The 25287-nt window shown below is 40.1% G+C and overlaps 2 protein-coding genes across 13 annotated transcripts in view; one reads left to right on the forward strand and one right to left on the reverse strand.

The window, feature by feature from the left end:
- CMSS1 (cms1 ribosomal small subunit homolog) overlaps positions 1-25287 on the reverse strand; it is a 222473-nt gene that overhangs the window by 21486 nt on the left and 175700 nt on the right. Inside the window, exon 1 of one of the 4 annotated variants that reach the window (XM_041463955.1) lies at positions 10074-10211. The exons of the other annotated variants lie outside the window; for them this stretch is intronic. Coding sequence (XP_041319889.1) covers positions 10074-10083 — 10 coding nt within the window. The 5' untranslated portion in view covers positions 10084-10211. Of the gene's footprint in view, positions 1-10073; positions 10212-25287 lie in introns of those variants that run through there. 4 annotated transcript variants of the gene reach the window in all.
- Positions 10323-25287, forward strand: part of LOC121351635 (filamin A-interacting protein 1-like) — a 147776-nt gene continuing 132811 nt past the window's right edge. For all 9 annotated transcript variants that reach the window (XR_005954811.1, XR_005954809.1, XR_005954808.1 and 6 more), the window contains exon 1: positions 10323-10561. The gene's annotated coding sequence lies outside the window, so the exon portion shown is untranslated. The remainder of the gene's footprint in view (positions 10562-25287) is intronic.

Raw genomic sequence — 25287 nt, forward strand, 5'->3', positions numbered from 1 at the left:
AATTTAAGCAAAAGGTAAGCAAAGGGATGAAAGAGGAGAAGGAAGAATCTCTATTAATCCACAAATGTAGCATTATATATTATGTAGCAATAAGGCAGTGGCTTTAAAAATCCTAATGTGACAGAATGGGGAACAAAATGGTACATATCTATTCCTAGAAAGATACCATCTCCTAATCTTCACTCCTTTTTCCCACCTTGAAAAGCCTGTCTAACAGTCAACACCCTAAAGTTGGGGTCTGACAGCTGTTAGGAGTTCAAGAAAGTTTAGGAAGTTGAAAGATAGTAAAGAAAAGCAGGGAATGTTTTAGCAGGTTCCATGCCATTTCTCATGAAATCTTACTTGACATGGACTAGATTCTTGGCAAACCACAAGAGCTTTAGAAAGAGAGCAGCAACTGAGAAGAGAATTTATTTTCTGTTCAGTAAGAGACTAAGAGACTCCCAAGTGAAGAGGGTAAATAAATACGTTAATGAACTTAATTAAGACCAAAATAAATGCCATGGAAGAAATGACAGCACTTGTTTGCATCTCAATACAGGATGAAGCCATTCTGAAATCTTAAAATAGGAATTCACTAAGAAAAGCCCTCGCTTTCCAGCTCCAGCGCAAATGCAGGAATGTGTGCAGCAAGTGAACATTACAGCTCAGCTGACCTGTCTGTTTCATTCTCCTTGCAGACACAGCCCAAATCAGAGCTGAATGGACTGTGGCCACACAAGTGCCAGAGCCCAGGCAGAAATGATGTGCCTAGTCCTGTACAGCACAACACATGGCAGCACGTGCACAGGGCAACAAAGAAAGCTCAAAGTTTGTTGGACAAAGCTTTTCCTTATATTACAGAGCAAATATCTTTCTCTTGAGGATGTCCAAGTGCTCCAGTACCATATGGCTGTCCCTGCACAGCAGCAGATCTTTCCTGCCTAGTCCTCTCCAAAGTCACTGAGCACTTATGTCCCCCAGGCACTTTGGAATCTCAGATACAACACTTCATTAGAAGAAGCTGAAAAATCACATCATTCAGCATACTCCAGAAAGTTCAAAAGGTGTCTTGGTAATTCAGTGTTACCACTGGCCATTACCATGGCCTTGTTGTCATGTGGATCACCCTTTCTCTGGCATATTTATTGTGCTGTATCTTGGTAGAGCAGCTTCTGTATTTAAGGGATCCATCACTGATTTCTGTCTTATTTGCCCTGACTCCAGAGATACTGAAAGAGTGGCCAACTTTAACACACACCAGCTCCACACCCCTGGGGTCTTGGACACACTGCATTGAAGCAGGCTGTGGAGAGATAATATAAATGAAGTACATCAGAGAAATCAGAATTGCCTCTTCATCCCTCTTGCTCACTGCACTTGAGCCCCAAACACTGACTCCAAAATGAACTTGTGCATGTTTCACTGAACTGAACTGCTGTGTGAGCTCTTTCCAATGTTTCACCTTGAAAATAAATGAGAATTGCATCAAATAGATTCAAGGGAAGCCGCCAGTGATCAGCAAGCATTCCTTCTAAAATCCTACTTGGCATGCTCTGAAAGGCAAACAGGAGTTGTGTAAGTCTTAAATAACCTCTTCTCTTTCTCCCAACTGAAAGACATGCTGCTAGCAATAGCAATCTAAAACTGGACAAATGGTTTCCATGATCTGAAATAGCCTGACAATGTACCACCTGTTCACTGCTCATTTGAGTTTTGGACAGCACTTCATGGTGCAGTGTCCTCTGCTCTCAGCAAGAAGTGAGAGAAGAGGACACAGACTCAGACTCAACAAAGGTCAGTTCAAATTTGACCATCTTTCTGTAGTATCTGAATATCTTTATTTCATATAACTGGAGAACTTTCTATCTATTCCAGAAACAATCACCCATGTCCCAGTCAGGACAGCAGCTCATCTCAAGCTGTAATTGTTTGTGATACCATGTCAGCTCCTGTGATGACAGGAGCATTTTGTTGCAGGCATCAAAGTACTACAGGCCAGACTCTGCCATCCATGCTCACATTAAACTTGTACTTTTCTCTGCAAATAGTTACCTTGATGTCTGTGGGGTTACTCGCAAAATAAATCATAACTTGATGCAAATCTATGCAGAAGCTCAGAGATCACAAGCACGTCTGTAACAGACCAGCACTGTTTGCCCCACTTTGAGGTGCTGAGCTTCCCAGGAGACCTCTCTATGCCAGAACAGAAGACTTCACAAATCCTTCCTTAATAATAAGATGGTGAAAATGCAGAACCTAACTGATTAATAGAAAGTTGACTTTCATCTGGCTTGAGGTGCAAAGGAGTGGGCGCTGACAGGACACACTGCTTGCAGGGTGATGCTGTTGAGCACAGCAATTCTCTGCCTCTGCTTCCCTGAGACTTACGCCATTTACACAACCACAAGGTCGTCCAAGGCATCAGAACAGTCACAAAATGCTCTCAATATAGAAAAATAAAGGGGAATTCCACAACTTTCCACTTGTTTTGCTTTGGTATTACATCAGCAGCATAGCACATATTAACAGGCTCCCCAGCCATGAAGTATTTATATTTGATCTTATTTTGAACCCTGCAAAAATGGAAAAAGCCATTTCTGCTTCACACACACACACACACACACACACACACACAAAGACTTCTTCATTTATATAAATCACTGTTTAAAATCAGCCACTGCTGATTTCTAACTTCTTTCAAATTTAGTGCTAACATATGCATGTAGTCTAAGTACATAAATATGTGTAGTAATTATACACATGTAAACACTTGTATTAACACATACACATCTGCATGTTCGGCATGTTTATACACATTCACATAAAAAGTACAAAGATATTTAGATAACAGGTTCCCTTTAATAATCACCTTTATTAACTAATATATTCACAACGAATTCATATTTTTTCATTATTTACTGTGGTATTTTTAAAGGCAAACAAGACCTTAGTGATATAGGATGTAATGACATGTGCTTTGATGTGAATGCAATTTTGTTCATACAAAATAGCTGGTACATACAAATTTGCATTCGCTAGACTGATTCGCCGTTACTCAGACTTCTGATCTTCACATGCCACTTTGCTACTCTGAAATTATTAACATAGAAGTTATAATGACAATGACATAAATAATTAATTCCTGTAAGAACTAAGGCTGACTGAAAAAGCGAAACTCTTCTAGGCAGGACACTTTCAAATGCCCCAAAATAAACAAGAAGTTATAACTGAAAATAATCTTAAAATTCTTTGGGAAATGCAGGTTGTGGTTTGAGCCAGCCTACGACTGAAATAAAGATAAATGCAGCTCACAGAAATTATGCCAGCCATAGGAAGCCTGTTACAAGACAGGAATATGAAGAAAACAAAAGGAGCTTTTTGAGAGAGGAAGGAGGCAAGGTTCTTAGAACTCTTCATAATGTAGAATCAACCAACATGTAATTAAAAAGAAAACTTGGAATAAAAATATGTTGTTTTGCATACATACCCAAAGATAAGTGAGAGAATAATTTCTGTTAGGTGGTTTTTTGTTTTGGTTTGGGTTTTTTTTGTTCTGGAGCTAAGCAAGATCAGGCTTGATCGGAGTCCAAAAGACTCCCAGAGACAGAGGCCAGTACAGGACAAGTTCAATTCTTACCACTGAATTAATCTCTGTGACAAAATTTGAAGGGAACTTGTTTTACATGCCCACAAGGGAGAATCTCTCAAATTTTATTTGATGTATCTCCCTGCAATTAGACATACTCTTGGTCAGAAATCCCTGGTTTTTTCCCTTATGCTTTCATCAGGGCTATGTATCAGTACTGAACTAGAATTACATGAGAACAAAGTTTGTACAAAATTTATTATGCCCCCCCACCCCTTTACTCCTTTCTGATTTCCATCCTTCTTTGCCTTTTCTAAAACTGTCTCATATCTGAAACCAGATTTTAAATAAACCTCTCTTCCCTAATTTTTCACAAGAAGTTCAGGACACTGTGGAAGCAGGTTTTGTATTTGTTATGCTCTCTTTCTAGTTTCAGATATGTTACAGGAAATTATGTGCTTGTCATTATTCTGTAGGTGGGCATAGTTCATAGTTTGGGTGTGCTATGATGGATTAATTTCAGGCTGAGTTCTAACTGGTATTTTTATTTACTGGTTGATTAAATTGCACTGATCTGTGTTCATTAACCTGAGGCAAAATACTTAGAGTGCTCCTCTAAATTCAGTAGATTGAAATACATTTGATGCCAATTAAAATGCCAAGTGTGTTGGGCACATCTTGAGACTTTTCTTAATTGCCATTTTTCTTTGGGAGGAAGGGAGAAGAGGGGCAGAGAAAAAAAATAAATTCTGAGACTTGCTTATTATTCTCAGTTCTGCTATTAAAAACTGGCCTCAATCTTCAATGAATCAGATTAAGTAATCTCAAGGTCAATGCACTACCTGGAAGTTTTCTCACTGCATCTCTCCTGCATGTCCCATCAGGTACGCACAGTGCAAGGTCAATTAAATTTCTGTAAAATGTAACAGCTGTCAGCAAAATTGGCTCCCAAGTCCCTGTTCATCCTTGCTCCACTGAGAGGGCTCCTGTTGCCAGCAGAGTTGTGCTGACCACAGTAGCTGGGCTAAAAGTGGCAGTGACAGTATTTTCCAGCACACCCCTACGGTGCCACTCCTGGAGGCAGCTGAGAACACAGGGCTCAGGCGGGTCCTGCCTCGCTGCCCACCAGTACCCAAAGAACACACGAGCTCTTTTAAATGTAGCAGGCCTGGCTGGTGGGTTGGTTAACTAAGAAAAAAGGATTAACATACTTCCCTGACAAAAGGGAAAGGTTCTGCAAAGCAGTGGGAGAAGGAGGTACAGAATTCAGCATTTCACACAGTCCAAACCGTCTCCTGGACAAATCCCAAATTACTCAGCTGTGTGTCACTAGCACAGCTAACCCCAAAAGGAGGATCTCTTTCATGTCTACCAGGTCAATCCTCCCTAAATTCCCTCTCTGTAGGCAGTGGACAGCTTTGAATTTTCCTGTTGAAAAGGCTAATAATAGCTCAGATACCCTGGAGCCCATGGTGTAAAGCCAACTGGCCAAGCAAGAGCTATGAAGCTCTTTTGGGGACTTCTGGACCACGGAATACCTAAGAATGCAAATTTTATTATTAATATGGTTCTTCAGACAAATTGCTGGCTATTTATCACGGCAATACTTTAGAAATTTCTAGTAAATGAGATAAAAAATGTTAGACACAAAAGCAATCTGTCCTTGGGAAGATCATCACATAACCATTGCATTAAAAATAGCTATGACAGTGTCAGCATCCTTTTCTTTTCTCAGATTGCTCTGGCTAAATTAGAAAGGGTCCCCTGGCAACTCAAGAAAAATAAGTAATTCTCCCCATCACAGGCATGAATCAAGTGCAGTGAGTGGCACAACTGAGAAATCTAGATGACACATTACAGAAAAAATCCCCAAACAACAAAACATCTCCTTACCTCCTTGACTAAGGATTAGCAAAATAATTTAAAGCAGTAGAGTAAGACAAGATCTAGTCTTAGAAATCAATACAAGAACATATACTCACAAGAAATGAAAAAATAGTATTTAATTGTATCAAAAGACATATTACAGCTTAATGGAAAACTTAGGCAATTTTTGCAGTTTAGCTTTTGCAAAATGGGCACATGAATCAAATGAAGCGCCTTCATTCATAGGGCCTTAAAATATTTGGGTATTTTGACCATTTAGAACTAAAGAGGAAACACTGAATGCACTGGTACCTGTTTATTATTGTCGCTAGGAAGCTGCACAGAAAGCTCTGTTACAGGTCATTACCAGTTAGCAACCATTCCTCTGACTTTATCAGCTTGCTGCAACCGAGGACAGAGCTGCCTCTCTGCTCAGGCTGAGACAACCTCCATAGGAATTACACATGGCGCCAGTGCTCCATCATCCCAAACCATCCACAGTCCCCCTGGTCTGGGCAGTTTTGCCTTCTAATCCCTACAAACTAAGGAGACCCTTCCCAAAACAGGTGCATTCCAGCACAGCAGTAAGTTTTGATGTCTGCGAGGATGCCTCAAAGTGCAGACTTTACCTGCCAAGGTATTTGAAAAAAGGTATTTCCAAGTGTGCTTGTGAGGCCCACCTGAGGGCAAACAGTGTGGGACTCAGCACAAACACAGTCCTCTCAAAGATTCAAACAAGCTTCAGCTTTGTCCTCACAGGTAACATTCAGATAACATAAACTTCTTCACGCTCCAGCCAGGCTAAGCCTGTGACAAGCCACTCTGTAGGAATTCCCTGTAACAGCTCCTAAGGACTACCAAAGCTTGTAGTACAAAGTCAAAGACAACATTCTTCTGGAAATGCAAACCCTTTCCTGGGGTAGTTCGAAAGGCATTTCTAGCACAAACAACTATTTTTGCCTGATAAATCCTGTGACAGGATATTCAGCTTAGGTTACTCTTCTTTACCCTGATGGATAATTTAAATTAAAATCACTGTTCATTCAAGAAAAAAAGAATAGGTCTTAATAGAATAATATCAAGTTAATTTTCATTATACTCTGATATGATAAAAAACTGGGTTTTTATCACAGACATAACTATCTGTAATGCAAAGGATTTTCCACAATACATTTCTAACAATTACATCTCCCCTTTTTTAAACACTTTTACTTTAATATTCAAAACAGGTTCTTACAAACTAATTTTTGACATGACTTGCTGACTGGGAGTGAATTAAGAGACAAAATACAGGGCATATCAGAGAATAAGACCAGAGGAAATCCTCTGTTGTATATATGTAAGCACAGGAGAATAAATTTCATATGATCGAGATTAGGCCCAGCTTGCAGTACAGCTACAGCCTCGCCCTCCTCATAATTTGACATTTTCGTTGTTAAATTTTGCCTGTAAGACATAAATATGGTAGAAAAGCCACAGAACATGACTGATCAGAGGTAAAAAGTAGTAGGCCGCTCCCCTTCTAATAAGAATTAACTTTTTCACCTGCTAGGTAAAGGTTTAATATCCCTCTTATGCCTTGGACTATGGAAAACAGCATCACCAAGGTAAGCAGAGAGAACTCAGTATTCATTTAGTCACTGGAGTTTAAAAACCCATGGTAAGCAAAGGACAAACATGAAGATTTGACATGACAGGAGCATGACAGGTCCTTTTACTGTCTGCCATCCAATTTAATTTCTTCATTATGAGCTTGCCAAAAAAGAGCAATCAGAGACTTCAGCACAGGGTACAAATCAGTTCTGTTCTTTGTACCCTTCACCAATGGTATAATGAGTGAAGGCTGAGATAACATCCACAAATCACTTCAGTCTACTCTTTTTCTTTTGTTTTCTCAAAAACTATCCTTCATGCTGAAACTTCCAATAATCTTCTTATAACTCCAAGTTTAATTCAAAAGCATATTTCTAGAGAGATGGGGAAATGGGAGACTGTTTTGTTTAATCCTGTTCAACAGTTTATGCTCATAAGACAACGTTATCCAACTCTAAAATGCAGAGGAACAGGGCAAGCCAGGATACAGCTGACCACACTGGAAACAGTCTGAGCTATTATGGTTCACAATCTCACCTTGTAAATGCTCAATGGGATATTTAAACAACCACAAATGTCTAGGAATTTGGGGTTAATCAAAAGAAAAAAAAGCTCACACATACTAGTTACAGAATGTTCAACCATGTTGAGGGATAATCCCATGAGCCTGGCTTGAAATAAGTCTCAACACAGGCATCTGGGAAAGGAAACTGCCTGGGCTCTGGAAAAGTCAGACCAAACTCATTCCACAGGAAATGCTACCAAAGGAAGCTGGGCAGTTAAGAACAACAAATATGCAGAAAACCCATTCAGAATCACAAGGAAAACACAAGAGCTCAGGAAAAGCTAGGCACAAACTAGGGCCAGACTCTATAGCATTTTCGTCTTCCTGGTGCAGACAGAAAAATTAAAGTCATCCTAAAGAAAACTTGAGTGTATACAGCTGTCAAACCAAGCACTTTTCCATCCATCTTGATGAACACATACAACCACTTTTCAAGCCTTTTCCCCTTCTTCCAGGAAGTTTGCATCACTGGGATTGGTCACGCAACATTTAGAGCCCTGTACCCATGAACCAGGGCCACTCTATAAAAGCTTCCTCAAAGATTAACTCCCGCCCAAAGCCAACCAGTGCATTATTTGTATGAGCAAGAAATCACTCCTTCTCCACAATATTCCTATGGGAGAAGTGTATGGCCCAGTTCCTGCCAAAGTATGACTATGCCTGTGCTTTAACACCCACCAAACACTGTGATTACTTCTTTTTCTAAGACCCATCTATCTTGTATGGAAGCTGCTGTTTGCTGCAAGGGTGCAAAGCTGGTGAAAAAGAGGGTGAAAAGTATATTACTCATGCTGGGAAGGAGTATATATTCCTTCCCTTATCCTCATCACCTTCTTGATCTGAACGAAGGGATCTGTGGTGAATTCAATATCCTGGCACTAGAGAGAGGGGTGGAATTGCAGTGGCACTGTGGAGCTGGAACTGGTAGGGTTGGTGTGGCTCTCATGAGGGTACCACCCTGGAGCACAGGCAGCACAATGCTATCCGTGTTTAGTGATGTTGGTGACCTGTACATTCAGAATTTCACTACTGACACAGTGCTATTCAATATACACCAATATCTGGAGGTGGACTTGTTCCTTTTTCAGGTCCTCTCTTCAAAATCAAACACCAACATTCTTCATTTGTTATAATATTAACTTCTGACAAACATTTATTCATGTTAATGGGGAAGAAAGAGGTAAACTGGGAGGAAAGATGAACTTGGATAAATCCATAAAACTACTTAATGGGTGGTGTCTAGCCTAGGTCTGACTATGACCGAGTTTCAGCCAGGAATGTAGCGTGGTCGCAGATGTGATGTCTCCCTTAACACTGCCAGCAATTTGTGATTTTTTACTGTTCTCTGTATTGGGAAGCAGCTGTGGCTCACAGCTGCAGTTCTTGCTGTGAGGGTAACACAGAGTCTGGCTGATACTGTGCACTTCAAGTCTATAGATCATGATAAAATTATACAGTGGAACTTGCCAGAAATAGTAGGCTGCAATTAAAAGGATATATAGCACACTTCACAAAAACTTAACAGCATAAATTATTGTTCATAGAGACATATTGCTACTTTACTGACTACTGATACCATTCCCACCTTTTTGGCTCGTGGATATTTTGCAGATGCACACATCTGTAGTATGCAGTTATCACAGTCCTGACTTTTCTCAGGTTTTCTCTGAACATGGAAAACTGCACGCATGCGTATCATGTAGCATACACTCAGACAGATGTCACCACCAAATAATATATCCCACTGAAGAACAACACTGCAAACAGTCTTTTATCCCAGCTCTCCTACCCATCTTTACACACAAAATGAAAGTTGACATTTTGAGCTGATCTGATTTCTGAAGCTTTTTTTATTTAGAAGCCTTCATATGACATAAAAGTATCAGGTCTCCATCTGACAGAGTATCAGGTTGACTCATATCAAGTTAAACTCTCCTTCAGGCTAAGAACAAAATACCCTGACATGGTGCCACACAGAGTTAGAGTGGCAAATTCCCCAGATTATAAAACATCTGTTGAAAACCAGTTCCCTAGCACAAGGGTTATGTTTCTATTCCTCTTATTCTTTGCTTCCTTCTCCTCTGCATATACTTCACATTTCTCTGCAGTTTGATCTCTGATATTCCCTTTTAAGCTATCCTAGCATCCCAAATGTATATGGTACTAGAATATACATTTGTGGATTCAAATCACTTTTCCAAAAAGTCTTACTTATTATAAGAACAAGTAAAAGGAGAGGTAATTTTTTATAGTGAGAAGCATTTAGGGCAATACTGCACTCTGACACATTAAGGTTTTTGAGAGGAGGAAAGGCATCGGGCTTGTCATCTATGTCAATGCTCTCTATTTAAGACTAACAATTACAATGCAGTCTCTCATCTGCACAGCCTTTTGTGAACTGACATACAGCTCATTTGTTTAAATGATCAACTGAAGCACATTATGAGTCAATCAGTTCTAAGGGAAAATAAGAGCCCATACCTAAATTCATTTGCTGCAAGCAGATGGCGGATTGCTTTTCTGTCCCTTTATGCTGCAGTCCTGTTCCCTTAGATCTTCTCTACTAAGAGGGGGACATACCAGGAGGTCAGCTTTCTGACAAGGTCATCTGCCTTCAGAGTATGAAGAGAATTGCACAGAAAGTGGGTTGGGCTATATTTAGAGTTTGGTCCAACTCCTTGCCAAGGTCCCCCCCACTGTCTCTCTCTTGCAGCACCGTCTCAGGTTTATTCTTGCAGATTCTCAGCCCACAGAACACACGAGAATAGGAAAGTCACTCTGAGCTACTGCTGGATCGAGGTTTTTTGCAATTTGCTAAAAACAAGTGGATCAGCAGTTCAGATGAGAACTCCTTAAATCACTCACTCTTCCAGTCCTTATCTTTCTTTATTTAAGTGGATTTTCCCTTTTCAGTTGAATAAGGGGAGGAAACTGCCTGGGATAGAGCAAAAAGACTCTCCTGAGCTAAGGTAAGGTTGCTTCATTTTTGTATTGTCATTGTAATTACAGCTCAATTAATGATTTGGATCAGATACGCTTCTTCTGCTACACCGGTTTTGCATGTCAATATTAAGGGTATTTTTGGATAATGAAATTCTCCATGTAAAAATATAAATTCTCATTATCACTGTCTATAAGAAATGGGAAAATAAAAGGGTATCAGCATGTGTAAGAGAATATATACTATCTGATTTTTACCTGCTGAAATTACTGTAAAAAAACACACAGCCATGCCAATAGACTCTATCATTCTGAAAATGAGAGAACCCTAAATGTGTGGCTATATGCACATGGTTACATTTACAGGCATGCATTTAGATGTGCTGAGTGAAGTTTCAGCCACATTCTTTTGCACAATATGAGCAAGCATGGCAGCAAGTTTGCGATATAGGGCTTGCTGCAAATGCCACAGATATGAGTAAAAAAATAAATTAATAAATGAACACGTGCTCAAATCCCTTTATAGTTCCAAAGCTGCTCAGCTCCAGAGTACAGGCAGTATTACAGATCATATTTTATTTGGTTTCCTTTCCACTGTATGCTATGCACTGGTTCAGCATTGCTTCTCTTTTTAAAAACACGTATGGCTCAACAATTTTCCTCATTTTAAACTGTCGTGATTCTTAAGGGAAAACACCTCTGGACAGAATACATCATTGCATACCTGCCTGTTAGGAGATCCTAACACACTTCAGGTCACATGGCCATTATGATACTGAAGTGTGCATCCAACATGAGGAGAATGTTGTCATGTAAAGACACTCTGGAGCCATGGATTAAGCACTGGCACACACACACACTTTCTAATGCAACACAACCTCAGCAAGGCCACAGGAATGGTCACATGAAGAAACTGGGTAGGAAGGTCCTCTTGATCCAAAGGTCCAAACACTTATGGGACAGCACCAACTCATACTGCACAACATAATCACTGTGTAAAAGCCTTAGCAGAAGCAACTAAACAAAGGCAGACAGATTCTGCATTACAATTCAGCAAAGAGCAAGAGAAGTCACTGAGTTCAGCTAAGGTGACTGGGTGAATTCCTGTACTTATTTCAGGTTGTCTTTTCTTAATACAGCTCCTGGTTAAACAATGCCATGCATCAGGCTATTAAACATTCTAAGTTGGCAAAAGTCTTATCTGCTGAAAAAACTTTTCATTTTGCTCACTCTCAACCATGTATAATATCTTCTCATCATTTGCTTCTGATTTTGCTTAGTAATTTATGCTTGGAGTCTTGAGTGTTAAGTTTATTTGACAGAAGTAATAAACACAATCCATTTCACACAAAATACCTTCCTAGCAGTGCTAAGACTGTTTAACAAATGAAAATTATGGTAGCATGCCATGAAACCAACTTGGACTGTGTTGCATGTGATAACTCTGATTCATCCAGAAGGTTTATATTGTGAGAACTTGAGGAAGAGGCTGTTAAAGGAGGGTTACTGAAGTACTGCAAATACATTTATCAAATTTATCAGCAAGTAAAAGGCATCAGTATAAAAGCATCTAGTGCAGTCCAAGATCTGAACAATCTCTTATAAATAGTAGTTTTACATTGATAGAAAAGGGGAAATATACATCTTTATAAATTTTCAACGTTCAGGCTTTGCCTAATGAATCAACTTAGTTTTTATGACACTTTGTGGTACTATTCTCCATTTGCACATGGGAAAATATTACTTACTCTCCCATCAATATTAAAGACAGCAGGGATGTAGGGTTGGCTTAAAAAAAAGCAGTAGTGCTGTGACTGAGCTTACTAATGCAGTGCTCCCAAACACCCCCTGGCAGATGGACAGGAACACTGCTGTGTCACAGTGGCAGACAGGACTGGCTTGTTTTGAAGGAAGGCTCATCACACCCTCCCCACAGGAGCTGAGCCTAAAATGTGTCTGTCACCCAAACTGGTGGGACATTTGTTGACACGGAGATGACAGGATGGCAGCTTTGGAAAATGGCAGTATGATGATGAATATGGGCATAGCATTACCAGAAGAAGCTAGAAATAAGCACATCTGAGAGAACAGGCTTCATATTCTAAGGTAGACAAACCTCAATCTGTTTCTAACTTCTTTCTGGAGCCAATCCTACTTGGTGGGTTCTTCCTCTTCCTATTCTCTCCTCATAAAACTCCATTAAAAAATTCCAGCACTGCGAGCTAGCTTTGTCTCGCTAACGTATGGTCTCCAATGGCCACAGTATGTCCATTCTAGTGGAGACCACTATACAAGTGAAAAAAATTTTAAAACAGCTAATTAAAAGGAGGAAAATTTTTTTTTTTCTCCTCTCATGTAAGAAAGAAAGACTAAACCCCTTCATTTCTATTAGAGGGGCTGATGGGGCTGAAACCCACCTTCCTCCCTTGTGGTGGGAGGGCATGGCCATACGTATTGAATGACATGTCCAAGGCTGTGGAGGAGGAGGAAGGGAAAGACTGGCTGATGATGTATGCTGCCAGCTGGCCAGGCAAAGCTCCAAGAGGACATTCACTCACTCCTTGCTTTGGCACTGCCCCTCTCAGCTGACAGGTGTAAGCAGGACCAGAGCCAGATGGGTAAATCCAAACAGCGCCAGGGGGACAAGTCCCACCAGCAGTCAGATCCCCTGCTCCACTCACTGTATTTACCTTCTGCCTTGGGGGCTTTCTTCTGGTGCAACCAAACAACAAACAACCCTGGGATTTTAATCCCTCCCTGCCAAGCTGAGCAGACAAAAACAAGTTGGGATTTTGGGGAGAGTCAAAGCATACCTCAACAAAGACCTTTAACAAGAGGTCCTGCCAGGTGCCCCAGCACCAATGCTACACAGCTCTGCAGTCCACCTGCAGGACCCAAGACTCATCTCCACCCACCACCATCAATGCAGAACTGGTGCTGCAGCTGGCATCAAGGCAGGGACACTCAAAAGGGGCTTGGAAGAGTGTGAGAAAGTTAAAGGTAGCTCTTGGAGTCAGTCTGTGAGTACTTGGGTACAGCTCTGTGTGTATACCTGCATAAGGGAGGAACACAGAACTTGGTATGAAGACAGGTGGCTACAACTGCTGAAGGAGCTCTCCCTTAAATCCTACACTGAAATTTTCTTTCAAAACCTTTAGTGACTATTGCCACAACTTCTGAGTATACTTCCTGGGAAGGGATGGACGATGATATGCCAATATATGCTGTACAGGAAAGAGAGATACTTATAGACACATAAAAATTTAATTATTTTTAATAATTAAAAAAAGCTTTAATTAAGCAAAAAGTTAATTAAATAATTATAGTCATTCAGCTAAACAGCACTTTCCCCTAAGACTTACTAGTAATACGGACAGGGAAAGAAATCAAAGTTCATATTCACAACCAGGCACATAACCCCAACCTTTGTCTGACCTGCCTTCACAAATCTATCTTTCAAAAATAGGAAGGAAAAAACTCCAACAACATAACTTTTCCATAGGTTGCCCTGCTGGTAGAGTGATATGTCTTTGCAGAAAACTGCATTGAGGAGAGGAACAGACTCATCATCTCCATTTTCTTTCAGTCCAATACAAGTGTTGGGACTGACGGAAAGATCTCCAGCACTGGTTTTCATGTTTTGCATCACAGAATATCACTGTGGCAAACTGAGTGTTGTCTACTCAAAGCACAACAAATCTTCATGCTTACAACTAAGCACAGTAAGGCACAGGACAAGAAATGCCCTGGAACAGTGAGGTGCTCCTCAGGCCTGCAGCACCACACTGCTTGGCAGCTGCAAATGCCAGCTTTAAACTCAGGAAAACTGCAAGCAGACCACAATCTGCTACACTCAGTGCCCTACTTCTTGCCCAGATAACTTTGTGATCCTACTCAGTACAATTTTCTGGCTCTCAGTCCTTACTTTGGTGATTATTCAGGATGGGTATACAACCCATTCACATGAGAAGATGAAGCTCGTCAACTTTAAAACAATTTCCAATGACAACCCCACCTACACAGTGTGGCATTAAGCTATGCAAGAAGAAACAGTTAAAATCTGGATTATATAAAACTGACACAAATTTCTTATCTTCCATTACATAAGCCTAACTTCTTTCAATTGCAGCAAATTCACAGTGACCACTACTGATGCTAAAATGCCACAGAAAGTAATCCAACAACACTTCTGTGAGTTCTTCTGTGTCAAACACCAGAGGGTGAAAGTGCATATAGATAGCTGCAAAACAGTAAATTACAATTTTAAATAAAATTATACATAGTCCTGTTAGAAGAAATCCTTGGAGGTGAACTTTCTTACTTTCACTCACAGCCAGCTTTTTAGTATACCAATCTGATCTGCAGGCATTCACTTCAACAGGAGAACAGAGTCCAATCCCTAGCACAAATAACATTGCAAAAACAAACAAACAAACAAACAAAATCAGTATTTACAACATGGTTGTATTTTAGCACAGTCCTCATGCACTTTTCTTAATCACAAATAATATTGTGGGTGAATATAAGAATGAAGGAGGGAAAAAACCCTCTAAATGGATGTCAATTAATTGAGATACTCTCCCTAAAGAAACAATGTAAAAATCATGTAGAAAGTACAGTAAAAATAGGCATTTTACACCATCTTGTCTGTCTTTAAGAATACTCAATTTAAATAGCAAATGAGCAGCAGCCACTCTTCCTGTCACTGCATCTTCCTTTGCTAACACAATGCTTAGAGATGTCATCCAGTACAACTTGATGGATGTCCGCTCTCACAACACCTGCCTGAAAGAGGAGGATGGCAAGGAGGAAGGCAAGGAAGTCCCACTTGGGAAGAAAGTGAGACTGTACAGGATGAACTTGTCAGTATATGAGAAAAATGAAGGGTTGAGATGATGTGTCAGGGCTCGTGTGCTCAAGCACCTGCTGTTGCTGTGCAGTTCTTCTCACTCAGCCAAGCCAAGGGGATGCATATTCCTTGCTGCACATTCACCCACTCACCAGCACCAACCCACTTAGAAGGAAACACAACCAGGCTGTGATGGGAGTTTCTCAACACAGACTAGTAGACACCAAGAGGTTGAAATTATATGACCTTTTTTGCAACTTGAGGCTCTTGAAGGGGGGAAAACAGAGCCTTTGTTCCCTCTCACACTAACTTTCATCTGACTTCCAGCTATCTGAGGTGCAGACCATGAAGCCTAATTATAGGTTTATTGAGTCTTCCCAGAGATTGGCTCCTTACGTGGGCAAAGAATTTCACAAATCTCTCTGGTAGCCTGGATATTACTCCATTTTAGATTTCCCTGTCATAAATGTACAAGGTGGGTTTCTCATCAAATTTGCTCTTTGACACTGAAACAAAAGGAAGAAATATCAGGCTTCATCAAACAGTGCAGGGCATGGAGTGATCACTGCAGAAGGCACAGCTAGACTCTTCCCTACTGTCCTCTCCTGTGACATGTCACTTAAACAGAACTGCTAGCACTGAAGACATTTTTATTATTGAAAGTACAAAGCTAGGTAGTAAAAGGTACCTACAAAAGTAGGTACTAAGCAGTCGATATTCTATTTTACAATTGCATAGATGAGCTGTGTTTGCTTTGTGTAAATGCCCAGTGCATGTGGTCAGAGGAGGGAGTTCTAGAAGATTTATTTGGATGGAAGTCAGGTGCATGTATGTGCTTTGTTATGCTAAAGAGATTGGGAGTATGCATTGATGCACTGAGAGGGACTACTTGGCCTTTAGCAAACCACTAGCACTTTTTTCACCTCAGCTTGTCTTACTGGAAAAAAAAAAAAAAAAAAAAAAAAAAAAAAAGTAGAAATATCCCTTAATGGGGTTTGTTGGAGCCTAAATAAAAACGTTCTGTGGGATTCTGAAAGTGCTATAGGAGAACATAATAGTTGTTCGTTATATTTTGGCAGAAAGGACACTTGAAAAAGCATGAGCATTTTTAAAAGTATTTTTGAGAATCCAAACCCATTGCATTCAGATCATTAATACGAAGAACAAACATTAATACGAAGAACAAACTTGGGGCTCACTCTGTCAGAGCCACAACTCAGTCAGATGCATTTTGATTCTGAGTTACAATCTCCAGGATCCAGTATTGACAGCCACAATCAAAACCTTCTTTGTCATATCTTTGCTAGTCAGCAGCTCCTGGGACAGTGCCCATGCCATGACACAAGAGAAAGATAAGGGTTGGTCTTATCCAGAGGGTGTCACTACTGCATCCAGCTCAAGGACAAACTGCTGACAGACTCTGCAAAGCTGGGGCCAGAATATACACGGGGTGGGAGAGACAGAAGCAGTGCTTTATCTAGGTCCTGAAGCCAGAGCTTTGGAGACAGCCCCGTAAGGGAGATGCCCTCTGGTATCCTGTACGAATTCACATGATGTGAGCTCTTCCTTCAAGACCCTGTTGGGAAATGCAGTCTCCACCTTGTTGATTTACTACAGGACTGCTGATAAGGAAACCCCTGTGCAGCAGAACACTACCCACAGCACAACAGGGATGAGATAGGCAGCACATCTGCAGAGGGAGATCAGTGCCTTAGCCAAAGTTACAGAAAACAGCAACTGCAAAATATTCCATGTCTTACAGTATGGGAAACAACGTAACCCTCACATCAGAGATACTTTGTCTTTCACTGTTTGTCTTTGGGAGCAGAAAGAATGGCTATATACAATTAATGACATCAAACAGAGCCCAAGCATAGAAATAAAAAACCCCAAACAATACATTAAGTACTGTCATGATAATTTTATCCTTTTGTTTTTGTTTTAAAATGAACTAATTACTTAGCTCAGCAATGGTCAGGACTGGAAGGCTACACCAGGACAGTCATGAAGGTATAACCCTGGGGAACAATTTTGATTATAATGAAGGTTTCAGCTGACTACATTTTAATTAATCTGAGTAGTACAGCATTCTGAATCCCCAGATATCCCAGATCAATTTGGAGATGAACATGACTCATTTTACAGCATACTTTAACATTGCTCTAATAAATTCTTCAACAGTTCTTTTAAGTCTCAGAGGTAATCTAATTTTTCTTCTATTTTTATTAGAGGCTTTCAAAAGACATTTCAACTATATATCATTAAAATCATGTGTCTGTGGAATGCCAAATATAGCATCAGAAACCAAATAACTCTTCAATACTTGTATTAATTAAAAAGCACAAAGACATTCCTAATTACAAAAGAAGGGTTTTTATTTGTATTGATAAAACATTTTAATTTAAAATATGTCTCTATCATAATAAAGATGAGCCACATGCATTTGGTCAAAAAGTTCAGCAGTGAACTAGCATAATAATATGAGATAACATGACAAGATAAAAGCAGGATGTTCAGGGTTCAACACATGGTGCAGTGTAATATACATTTTCTGTATAATCCAGGCTTAAGGAAGTCATGCTTAAAGTCTGACAATACATGCATAGAAATACATGGCAAACAAAGAACCAGATCCCAAAATAAGCAAGTTTTGAGCTAATACGTCATAAGGCCCATAAGATGGTGTCATTTATATATTTAATTTCAGAAAACGCATAAATTTTTCTGTGCATTCTCCTCTGCATCATTAATTCACCACAGTTTTGCTACTGTATGGAAATGGAAATGTTAAACTGCCCAGTACTCTCCCTGCATCTACTGAGACACTGCAGACCCCAGTATCAGTTAAATGTGACCTGCAGAGGTGGCTGCACACTGTCCCCATCCAGCAGCAGCAGTAGATGTCAAATCTTCCTCCAAGAGGGATGTAAAAACCAGAAAAAGATCCAGACAATGTGAAAAAGGACCAGGAAAACCCCTGAAGACAGTATTTAAGCAGAAAGGGCTAAACCCAAGAGAAGGGCAGCCAGCACATAGCACTGAAGCCAGTGGCAGTGGTGGCAGGAAAGCGAATGAGGGCAAGAGATGCGGAGCTCTAATTCTGAGGCAGAACACTTCTCCTTGTTGTCATGTAGAAAATGCTTTTTTTTCCTCCCTCTCCCATTCTCAACAGGGTGAGCTGCTGCACCCCCTACTCAGGGTCTGGACAGTCATGGTTCCTTGGTCCCTGCTAGAGGCACTGTCACACAGGAGTGGAAACACACTTGCTCCTGGAAGCTCCTACCCCTGTGAAGGAGTATCAAGTCCCTCCCTGCTTCACCACCAGGCCAAATGCAGCCCAACTCTGCCAGCTGTTCATTGTTGTCACCTAAATCTTTTAAAAAGATGGGCACTGAAGAGGCTGGGGGGAAAGAAAGAGAAGTAAATTCACATGTCCCTTAACCCCAGTGTATCCATAAACCTGACAAAACCCAACCCAATTAAAACAAAGCATGAATTACATTAGTTTTCCAGGGTGAAATTATTCTGTGCAGGATAAAAAAGCACATCCCACATCTGTGCAGGAGCAAAGAAGAAAATGTGATTTAAGAGAATGATAATGGATTTCCTTTTACAACAGGCCTATGGTCACATCTCTAGCAAGGCACCTAGTTCATTACTTTCTGTTTGCTTCTGCTAACCCAACAGTACCACAGACATTCTATTTTGCGTTGTCATTACCCCAACAATTACAGTAATAATTTGTTACAGTAATTAATCACAGAATTGGGCAAAGGTAATGGCATTCTCTGGAGCATGTAAAGTTATTCCAGGCTGGAAATCAGCCATTCATGCTTAGCAGTAATTGTGAAACCAATACTTCAAGAGCTTGGACTGCAAACCTCAAAAAGGAAAAAGCATGAAATTATTACTGCAGAACAGGGTACAAAACCTGACTATTTTACTTGAAGCATCAGTCTCTGCACAGATTTGCAAGCCTCAGTCATTTTAATTTTTTGTTTTGTTTTGTTCACACTGGGCAACCAAGTATTTAGTTCAGGTTTCAGAAGAGCTTGAGTGATGTACTTAACACCCACTGGGACACCACTTACACTGTGCTCAAGCCAGCAGGAAAGGAACAGCTGCTATTGCTCTCCCTGCCTCAGGTTAGGCACCAGGACTGGGAAGCCTGTACCAGGAAAGTGTGACAGTTCCAGCACTTACATGCTGTAGCCTCAAGTGATCTAGAATTCCCCTCCTGATTTTCTATTTTTCACTCATGCCATATCTTTTAATTGCATCCAAGGATGTGGAAAGGTAAATAACATGGTGCACTTCACCTTAGGCTGACCCTAAAAACTTCAAACTTTCTTCAAAACTGCAAGTTTGGGCAGATCATAGCCAGAACCTCAGAAGGGAGCCCAAAAGAGCTTGAGCCTACCAAGTTCTATCACTCCATGGCTCTGAACAATACTCTGGCTGACAAAAAAAGAGATAGGTCAAAAGCCTCCAACCTGTGTACAATTCAAGAGATCAAACAATTCTCAACTTCCAATTTGAAAATGGGAAGCAGAAGTGACTGCAGAGGATTTTAATTCAAAAAACTGCTGCTGTTCTGGTTTGTTAGCAAGACTTGTTAGCATATATTTCATTAAGCACACTTGTAGTCCGCTATACAAGGGTGAAAAAAAGTTCCTTCTGCTGTATTCTTGTGTTCAGTTGTGGGGTCATTTTTTCTAAGAGAGTTTTGAAGTGTACAGAGCCAGGAATTGGACATTATCACACATCCACAGATCTGTGCTGCATTCAACACAGTCTACTATAAGGTGTGAGTAACTTGCCTGCAGAAGGAACAGGAGGCAATCCCAATCTGTCTCGGATGGTTCCTCTTGCTCCCCTCAGAAGGCCCAAAGCAGGCAGCTGCTCCTCCTCATTAGGAGTGCTTGCTGTGGCATCCCAACAGATTAGGCTCCATTCCCCATGAATCTATACATTATTAATCTTATCTGAAGCAGACAGTGCTGACGCCCAGCTTCCTCAGTGTCTGGAGGAATACCAGCTGTCTCCAGTTCAGCACAGGGAAATTGAATCTCTGCATATATCAAGAAGAAATATTTCTTAAGGATTCAGAGTCCTTCTCCTCTCCTCTTCCCTATGCACTACCAAAGTAACTGCCTGGGATTCATATGCCACTCCATGGCTCTGCATGTCCTTTCTTTATCCTCTGCTTACAAAATGACTGTGCCACCTTCTCTCCCACAAGGACCTGGCCCCAACAGCCCATCCATTGGAGGTTTTTTGGATGGGTTATACAAGGACTGTCTTTATCAGACCAACAGAAGGAGATGCCCAGATTTTGCAGCCAGTGGAAGACAGGGCAGCACACCTCTCAGAACACAGGACTGGACACTAAAAAAACACCCACTGTACTCAACAACTCCTTAAAATGTACGTCTAAGAAGTCCATGTCCTTTGTTCTAAGGTTCAGCAATTTCTATGGTTCTTTTCATCAGCTGTGGAGCATTACAGACAAGAGATACCACACACTTGCTAATGTTGTAAATAAAATAGTTCATTGCTACTAAAAGACAACAAAATTGAGAAACAACATCTAACCTTGAACTTAAGAACAGGTTTATAAGGGGTAGCAGATAAGATTAATATTCATCAGCCCTTCTTAGCAGTGACCTTAAATAACCTGATGGCAAATTACACAAACAAGGGGAAGAAATGGATTTTTACTGACTTACAGAGCTTTTGAACCATCTCTAACCATCTCAGAGATTTTCTCATGGTTGTGTGCACATGGCACAGACTGGTGCATTATAAAAACAAGGTTTGATTAACTCCTTAAAATTGTATATTAACTCCTTCAAATCCAAAGAGCACTAACTACTAGTAACTAATTTTGCATCAGAAACTCGTTTCTTTGTCCAGTTTTGCTTTTCAGGCTGCAGTCCAGCAGCAAGTTGGTTTATGAACAGTCACATTAAGAGACACATATCGTGCATATCTTATCCTCTCAAGGAACTCAGGGGTCTCTACTGTGTCAACATTACATGTGAAGAAGCACTATTTTAAAAGAAAAACATTTCACTCTGAGGTAAAAAGTTATTTCCAAATAGTTTTTGATCCCTTAAATCAGGAATTGAGACTTTGCTAGCAATTGGGAGAGTTTTTCACAAACCAAAAGGTTACAATCAAGTGATAAATGCAACCTGAAATGGCTCACAAGCAGACATTTTTAATGTAGAAAGTGACACACCATGTTCAGGTCTAATAAAAGCCCATCAGATGTTGTTATGAAAGACACTAATTTGACCCATAGTTTTCCACAGGCTTACAGCACTAACAAATCCATGTTTGTGTCATTAATCTATAGAACTAATGACCAGTAAGAATGCAGTAAGTGGTGATTAAAGTGATAGAAATGGCCCATTATACAGATATTATTGCCCGTTGTGTGTGGAGGCACTGTGTGGTAAAGGAGTATTAACTTCAAAAATTGTGCTCATTTTATGCAGTTGGGCTCTCCAATGAAAGCTGGATTTGGATCATGTTAGTGTAATAACATGCTCTCAAGTGCTATTTTATTTTTTAAATTGGTAATTATAATTAAACACTGTGGCTGAATAGTATTACCCTCACCCACATACACCATCAAAATAAGATGTCAAATTTACTTTTCCTAAAGCTTGATTTTGGCAAAGCAAGTAATCTGTACTCTCAGGTACTATTTAGAAAGCAAGATTAGCAGACCGGGCCATTTACCTCCTCAAATACTGCACTTTTTATGTTGCCATACTTGCCACATAACTTGCCACGGCAAATAAAAATCTGTCATAAATCTGTGTTTGACAGGGCTCTTTACGCCTCTTGGAGCAGGCTGATAAGTTTTGTATGCCCTGGTATGAAGAACTTGAAAAAAATAAAGATTTCCAAATATGTTATACATCCATACTCAAATTCCACATGGCAAACCTACTCATATAAATTTACCCGGCAAATATGCTTGAAGGTGCTTTGACTGTTTATCATTGCAACAAAGAAAGACTGGATAAGCACTTATATCTCAACAAATTAACTTTAGACTATGGGCTTCCCCACACTCCTATCTGGGTTTGACCCTTACAGTCACCTATGCATTTCTATTAAGACTTTCACTAAGCCTTCATCACAAAGCAATGACAATTAGTTCCCATAAACTGATTTCCAATTAACCAGAGGTCTTAAGAATCTGACACCTCACATACTAATGTAGAGTTGGAGCCAAGATCTGCCTGTTTATACAGGGCAAAGCAATTTAAATATACACTAGTAAGAGAGTTAGATTTTAATAATGTAAGACACAGTATTTGTCCAAGCAAAAAGCACAAGGGGAATACACTAAAAACCAAAAGAAAATAAACCCCCAAAATGTGGCTGTTGAAAGAAAATTATGGTCACATCTCATGTTAGAAATGTTGATATATGAGTTCAGAGTTGCTGCCAAGGCTATGGTCATTCTGAATACATACTGGCTGTTCAGCTTCTACCCACCAGATTTAAAGATAAAACAACATATAGGTTTGCATAGATCTGATACTTCACGTAAAACTAAACAAGTTGTTTGCTTCTTTTGTTGTCTTGTTTTGTTAAAACCAACTACCATTCTGCATGTGTTTAGAAAAAGTCACATTTTTCAGGAGTCTTTTAATCAACCATAGCAATTTATAAACCCATTTCAAAAATAAATATTTAGAGGTCATGTAAGCAATGAACTCAGAGAATGGATGAGATCCAAGCATTGTGTAGACTGAATGACATGATCCTCCAGACATTTTTCTGCCCATGTGGTGCCATCAAAGAATTCTGGGTGTTTTTTTTTTTTTTTTTTTTTAAAACATCATGACAAAAATTAGGAAGGAAATAGAGAGACATATGAGAACTGTGAAGTGAGACAGGAATAATGCAAGAGGGGTCATATCCCATCACTTAAACATGGGCCAGCAGAAGGGAAGGAATGAGATAAGAAAAATCAGAGCAGCAATGGCAGCCAGGTCTTTCCTTGGAAAGAGCTTAAGAACAAAATTAAAATCAAACATAACCATCACATTTTTGTTCAGACATCAGCTACTCTCTGTATTCTCCTCTTCTCACCAGTTTGGACATGACTTTTACCAGGAAACCATCTTCAATTGCCCATTTGGACTGTGAGGTGCTTGAGGAAAGCATTGAGGACTTGGCAGTCATGCCAACATTAAATGTGGTTGGCAAGATACTCTGCTCCACTAATTACCTTCAATCAAAAAGCTTCCTGGGGGTGACCAAGGAAAATCGGAAAGAGAAGCAACACTTCCCTGTTGATAAATTATTTGCCATTTCAGACCACTGGAAAACTCTAGAAAAGTGCTGCCTCTCCTTCAGTGTGCTCCTTGTGATTTAAATATGAGCAAAAGAAACCGAGGCATCTTGATTTTGACAGCCACACAAAAAATTCTTCTCTAGACTGGCCACCAACCATGCCAGGTCTCTGTAGCAATTTACAGCAATATCCTTCATTGGATTATGCTGCTAAATTAGCTGCAGATGCTTCTGTAGTCAGTCTTTCCTCAGCTGCATGCTTCAGAAAAAAATGAACTGGAAAAGTCTGCTTCATCGGCTCGGTATCAGCCACAAAAAACTGCATGAAACCATGAAGTCAAGCTCCAACACCCCTGGAGAATTCTGGTGCATCACTGTCACATCTCGATTTTACAATTTCATCCACTCAGCTGAAAAGATGTTTAAAACCAACATTTCTGGGGACAAAGAAAATCCCATTTCATTCTTCTTTCATTACTGTAGTGTGGCTGAAACCTTCTATTCTCAGAAAAGCCAAAAATAAATAAATGCTGGTATATGCAGGGAAGTTTTAGCCTCAGAAGTGGAATTTCTCACAAGAACTGTTGAGCAGCTGAAGACCTAGGAGAGAACACTATTACTTCTCTCAGCTAAAGCAATTGCTAACATGATTATATCATCTCCCTTTAAGGTTCATTTGCACAAAGAGAGGTGAGCCTATCAGTAAATGACAGACTAAATTATCACACGCCCATAAACCTGTCCTATAACTGCTGTACACCAGAGGATCATCACGAAAGCAGATCCCATACTCAAGATGAAGGCCTTCCTGCAAACTTAAGCTCCATTTCAGACCCTGAGATGCTGTTTCTTAACAGCATGACATGAGCCGTTGTGCTGCCAGCCAGGCTGTTTCTGAGAAAAACCATTGCACTCCATGCCTGACTCTTCTACTTTCTTAGGTTTACTTCCATATCTGAAAAGCTTGTTTGGTGCTCCAGCTCATCCTATACCATGAGCTAAAACCCTAAACATTAAACCCTTAGTTCCTTATTTTGGGTTTAAGTCTGAGATTGAGAATCTAGTAAAATCCAGGATACTCAAACTATGTCCTGAAATTACAAAATACAGTTCTCTTCCCAGCACCTTCTGTATATGTACTGGCAAAAATACTACAAAGCTCATCAGAAGAAAAAGCCAACTTCTCTACAAGTAGAGTGAGATTTCAGAGGGCAGCCATAGTCTCTAGTGAAAACATATGCCAGAGCACAGGAAGATGATTTTCCCCAAATCACATGCCAAGTTAAATCGCAACACCAAGAACAGTATGCAAATCTCACTGATGTGGTAAAGTCCATGTGTGGCTTTTCTGCTTATTTACGTGTCTCTACATCTCGTTATTTTTCACGAGATGTAGAGACACATAAATAAGCAGTATTCATGCTGAATACTGAACTACGCTTCTCTCACACTTGGGAAGTGTTACATGTAACTGCTCGTTATTTTCAGAGTGAATTACCACCAGAGTGGAAAACATACCTTGGAATAGCCTTTGTTCATCTAAAATCCTGTGTCTTTATCCTTGCAGTTACCACATTTCCCTTA

Source organism: Pyrgilauda ruficollis, unplaced genomic scaffold (genome assembly GCF_017590135.1).
Source record: "Pyrgilauda ruficollis isolate IOZ18807 unplaced genomic scaffold, ASM1759013v1 scaffold17, whole genome shotgun sequence".
Classification (NCBI taxonomy): Eukaryota; Metazoa; Chordata; class Aves; order Passeriformes; family Passeridae; genus Pyrgilauda; species Pyrgilauda ruficollis.